Source organism: Erpetoichthys calabaricus, chromosome 4 (genome assembly GCF_900747795.2).
Source record: "Erpetoichthys calabaricus chromosome 4, fErpCal1.3, whole genome shotgun sequence".
Lineage (NCBI taxonomy): Eukaryota > Metazoa > Chordata > Cladistia > Polypteriformes > Polypteridae > Erpetoichthys > Erpetoichthys calabaricus.
The window spans coordinates 84,929,160-84,934,391 of NC_041397.2; the positions used below are offsets into that span (position 1 = coordinate 84,929,160).

General features: G+C 43.6%; 1 protein-coding gene across 1 annotated transcript; it reads left to right on the plus strand.

The window, feature by feature from the left end:
* Positions 1 to 2,683: 2,683 nt before the first annotated feature.
* On the plus strand, positions 2,684 to 4,215 carry kctd12.1 (potassium channel tetramerisation domain containing 12.1). The gene has a single exon (XM_028799594.2). The coding sequence runs from the start codon at positions 2,902 to 2,904 to the stop codon at positions 3,769 to 3,771; it is 870 nt and encodes a 289-aa protein (XP_028655427.2). The 5' UTR covers positions 2,684 to 2,901; the 3' UTR covers positions 3,772 to 4,215.
* Positions 4,216 to 5,232: the final 1,017 nt, after the last annotated feature.

A 5,232-nucleotide genomic window follows, 5' to 3' on the forward strand; every position in this document is an offset into this window, starting at 1 on the left:
GGGGTGGTGATGGCGCAGATTGCCACCACAGAAAACCGGAAAGAGAACAGCAGAGAAAGTAGGGGATAGTATGGATTGTAGAGATAAGATAAAAATGATTATTAAATGCATATACAGAATATCAGGGTTACACTAAAATGAAGCTATAAGAAAGCCATATTAAAATAATGGAGTTTTAGCAGTTTTTTTTATTAGCCTGGTGAATTTCTATCGATAAACTATTCCAGATATTAGGTGGATAACAGCAGAAGGCTGTTTCACCACTTCTTTTAAGTTTAGCTCTTAGAATTATAAGCAGACACTCATTTGAAGATCTAAGGTTACGATTTGGAATTTAAAGTGAGAGGCAGTCCGAAATATAAGATGAATTGAGATTATTGAAGGCTTTGTAAACCATAAGCAGAATTTTAAAGTCAATTCTAAATGGCACAGGTAACCAGTGTATTGACATCAAAACTAGAGAGATGTGCTCGGATTTTCTTTTCCTAGTTAAAATTCTAGCAGATGCATTCTGCACTAGCTGCAATCGATTGATGTCTTTTTAGGGTAGTCCTGAGAGGAGTGCTTTACAGTAATCTAGCCGACTGAAAACAAATGTGTGAACTAATTTTTCAGTATCTTGCAAAGTTATAAGAGATCTAACTTTTTCTATATTTCTTAAGTGAAAAAAATGCTGTCCTGGCAATCTGATTAACCAAGATTAAACTCATGAGAATGTGTAAGCTTCACAAATCAGCCAACATGGGGCACACATGCCAGGCCAAGCTAAAAAGTATCAATTGGGATGTGGAAAGAACACTGGAATACAGTACTCTGAAAAAAACAGATGCAGACGTGAGCAGAATGTTTAAACTTGAGCTCTACGCTCTCGACTTAGATCAAGCACAAAAGATTACAACCGCTATATTTGCTAAAGTGACGCATCTACAAAAAACAAATGTTCTTTTAGCAGCCACTCTCCCCTGATGTTACGTCTGCCTGTCTGTTCAGCATCAGAAAGCAATTAAAATGTTGTGGTGGCCAGTAAACAAAGCATTTGCAGAGTGAAAGAAATGGGACGTACGTCTTTCCACAACTTTCAGGGAGGCCCTTAGAGAAGAGAGGTGGAGATTTAAATAGAAGAGCTGTAACTACCAAGAGAGTGGCCTTGTGGTCTGGCAGTGGGAGCAGTGGCAGCAGTGGGAGCAGTGACATAATTGTAGGCAGTGTTGGTAAGGCAGTTGCACTGGGGCAGAAGAGAAGATTACTTAGACAGGTTTGATTAATCAATTGTAGGCCTATTTAAAACGCCCGGTACTTTGAGAGCTCATTCTCTCTCTGGTCTCTGTGTTTGTTACTACTGTATACTCAGAAATGTGAAGTAGAGAGATAAAATCTGTCCTGGATTTCAGATAACATGTACAGTTCATCGATCCTCAACCTGCATGTGACCCTCTGTAACCGAAATCAAATACCCTAAATCTGCCCATTAAAGCAACAACAACAACAACAACAACATTTATTTATATAGCACATTTTCATACAAAAAGTAGCTCAAAGTGCTTTACATAATGAAGAAAAAAAGAATAAAAGACAAAAAAGAAATTAAAATAAGACAACCTTAGTTAACATAATAAGGAGTAAGGTCCGATGGCCAGGGTGGACAGAAAAAACAAAAAAAAAACTCCAGAAAGCTGGAGAAAAAAATAAAATCTGTAGGGGTTCCAGGCCACGAGACCGCCCAGTCCCCTTTGGGCATTCTACCTAACATAAATGAAATAGTCCTCTTTGTAGTTAGGGTTCTCACGGAGTCACTTGATGCTGATGGTTATACAGACTTCTGGCTTTTAATCCATCCATCATTGTTGGAACATCATGGTGCTTTGGGTAGATGGTGGTGGCACAAGCCACCACCAATAGGACACCGGAAAAGGAAACAGAAGAGAGAGTAGGGGTTAGTACAAATTTTGAATGAATAGTTATTATAATGAATTGGATATACAGAGTGTCAGGATTAAATTACAGTGAAGTTATGAGAAGGCCATGTTAAAGTAATGTGTTTTCAGTAGTTTTTTAAAGTGCTCCACTGTATTAGCCTGGCGAATTCCTACTGGCAGGCTATTCCAGATTTTAGGTGCATAACAGCAGAAGGCCGCCTCACCACTTCTTTTAAGTTTTGCTCTTGGAATTCTAAGGAGACACTCAGTTGAGGATCTGAGGTTGCGATTTGGAATATAAGGTGTCAGACATTCCGATATATAAGACGGGGCGAGATTATTTAAAGCTTTATAAACCATAAGCAGAATTTTAAAGTCAATTCTGAATGACACAGGTAACCAGTGTAGTGTAGTGACATCAAAGCAGAGGTGTTCTAAACGACACGACCACTAGGTGTCAGTCATTCCCCGCTCGAAGCGATCGTCAACTTTCTATGAGTTACAGGGAATTAAAAAAATAATATTAAGCCAGAAACAAATGCTGTACGCACTATGAAATAGTTTTGCTTGTGTTTTATTAAGACGAAGTCTTGGTAAAGTCACATATCTCTGTCCATCTGCCGTGCATTCAATCTGTTTTATTTAGACAACAACTTACACATCTCACTAAAACACGCCACTTTGATATGCGCTTTACTTTTTGGGTACTTTTGCGTGCAGTGTATGCCTCGTCAAGTCATTCCTCTCGAGTAAACAAAGCAGTGATGACATCTGCGAGCAGAAGCCTCAGTGGGATGCGCCCACTTGCTCTCTGTCTGTTCCGCTTCAGGGGGCGGGGAGGGGGCATAACGCAGAGCCCAGCCCGTCAGCCCCTCTCTCCTCCTCCATCGCTCAGTTCCTCATAAACACACCGATCGCTCGAGCCGCCAGCCCAGCTCAGTTAGTCCTACGGCGGAGAGAGGGCTGGCACTCTAGTTTTGCAGTCATGGCTTTGGCAGACACCACACGTGGATTATCGAACGGCTCCACTTTCCCCGAGATCATCGAGCTGAATGTCGGCGGACAGGTGTACGTGACCCGACACGCCACGCTGATCTCCGTGCCGGACTCTCTGCTCTGGACCATGTTCAGCCAGAAAAAGCCAAAGGAGCTGGCCAGGGATAGCAAAGGACGCTACTTTCTGGACCGGGACGGCTTCCTGTTCCGCTACATTTTGGACTACCTGCGCGATCTCAACCTGGTGCTGCCCGACTACTTCCCGGAGAAGTCGCGGCTCCAGCGAGAAGCGGAGTTTTTCCAGCTGCGCGATCTCTCGCAGCGACTGAGCCCCAAAGTGAGCAAAGAAAACTCCATCAGCGAAGAGATCTGCCAGAGCGATCCCGAAGAGCTGACCTCCGTAGCCGGAGCGGGGGGCTCCACGAACAGCCTGGAGCCATCCCGATTCGCAGCCCCCGTCGGAGGCGCCAACGCCCGCTCGCCCTCGCTGGAGTCGCGCAAGTCGGGCTACATTACCGTGGGCTATAGGGGCTCGTACACGATCGGCAGGGACGCACAAGCGGATGCCAAGTTCCGGAGGGTCGCCCGGATCACCGTGTGTGGCAAGACTTCCTTGGCCAAAGAGGTTTTTGGAGACACTCTGAATGAGAGCAGGGACCCCGACCGGCCCCCAGAGAGGTACACCTCCCGGTACTACCTCGAGTATAATTTGTTGGAGCAGGCGTTCGATAGGCTCTCCGAGTCGGGTTTCCACATGGTGGCATGCAACTCCACGGGGACTTGCGCGTATGCCAGCAATGATCCCAATGAGGACAAGATCTGGACCAGCTACACAGAATATGTGTTCAGTAGGGACTGACATTTCAAAGACTCCACTTTAACGTGTAGTATGAAACCCAAAGACAGAGACAGATGATGGGGGACAGTCCCTAGACTTCATCGTGTCCGTTGCTTTCTGCCATTACTATTTTCTAGCAGTCTAGGAACTTTGCCAGGTCTTGTTTTTATTTTTCTATAGTTTCTCCAGGGTGTAGGGTAGTGCCGAAACAGTCTTCTTTCTTTTTTCTTTCTTCTTCTTTTTTTAACTGCAAAGAAGTAACCTCAAATTGTGTAATGAAATTGTGCCATTTTTTTAACGAGTTTAGCCTGGCTTATTACTTAACTTCTCTAGCGTGGCCATTTCTTTGTATTGCTATTCTAACTGATGCCATAGTAAAGAAGATGCTTTTCTAATGTGTATCTTACTTACAGTCCGTCTCATGGGTGATGAATTGCTAGTAAAGAATACTTGTTCAATGTGTAATGCGGTGTAGTTTTTGTAATCCTCTCAAGGATCGAGGTGTGAAAATTCAAACGAAACTGCTTGCTGCACAAAGGCTGCGGGCACATCTTTTTCGATGAGTCCGGTTCATGTGCAGAAAAAGAGCCTCCTTCTGTCTTGCGTGAGAAAACAAAGTTTGTCACATCTTCCTGCTTGGATTGTGTGGGTGGTGTTGGATTTTAGGCCAACTTCCAACAGATACAAGAAACAGCTTAATGTGAGTCTGCTTTTGGTTTGTCAGCAAACTGGAGTTTGCAAAACTAGAAGTTGCCGGGGGGGTGGGGGGTTGAATTATCAACGGGTTTAGATCTTTGGTAAGGATCATAGCACTTTATGATCTAAAGTTTTCCCAGTAGTATTGTGTCCAAAAGAAGCCATTCCACTTAGAGGGCCGTAGATACGAGGAAGGCTTACAGTAACGTAGCTGCAAACGGTGACGTAAAGGTCTGTGCGGTCACCCCGTTGATCTTGAGCATACATGTTCTGTTTTGACATTTGAGATTTTGCAATGATGGAGGGGGAAATGGCAAGAAGGTTACAACTTCCTTCTCAAACAGTGTTGCTTATTAACTGACATTTTATTTTAATGTTTCAACTCAGGGTGGTTGATCTTTATATGCGCATGAACTGTTAAGGAAGTCAAAGAATTAATAATAAATCAGATCATGCCAAGCCCCAGATAGTAAGTTACACTTGTAACCAGTGAGCCAGGTAGAGTGAAAGGGGTCATATCTAGTGCCAGTGTGTAATTAGGGCACAGCTGGTATGAATTTTAGGTAAACAGTCAAATGTTCACGAAAGATCCACTGCTGTTTACAGTTCCCATCAACCTGCTTTCTTTATTTACTGTAGAAGAGAGCGACAGAGACACAGATCTGCATCGAAGTGTTACTTCCAGCCATGAAGGCTAAAAATAAAAACAGGCCAATGAATGCCCTTTTATTTTGTTTCTGTGAGTAATGTCTATCAAAGTGCCAAACGGATCCAAATACACAAGCC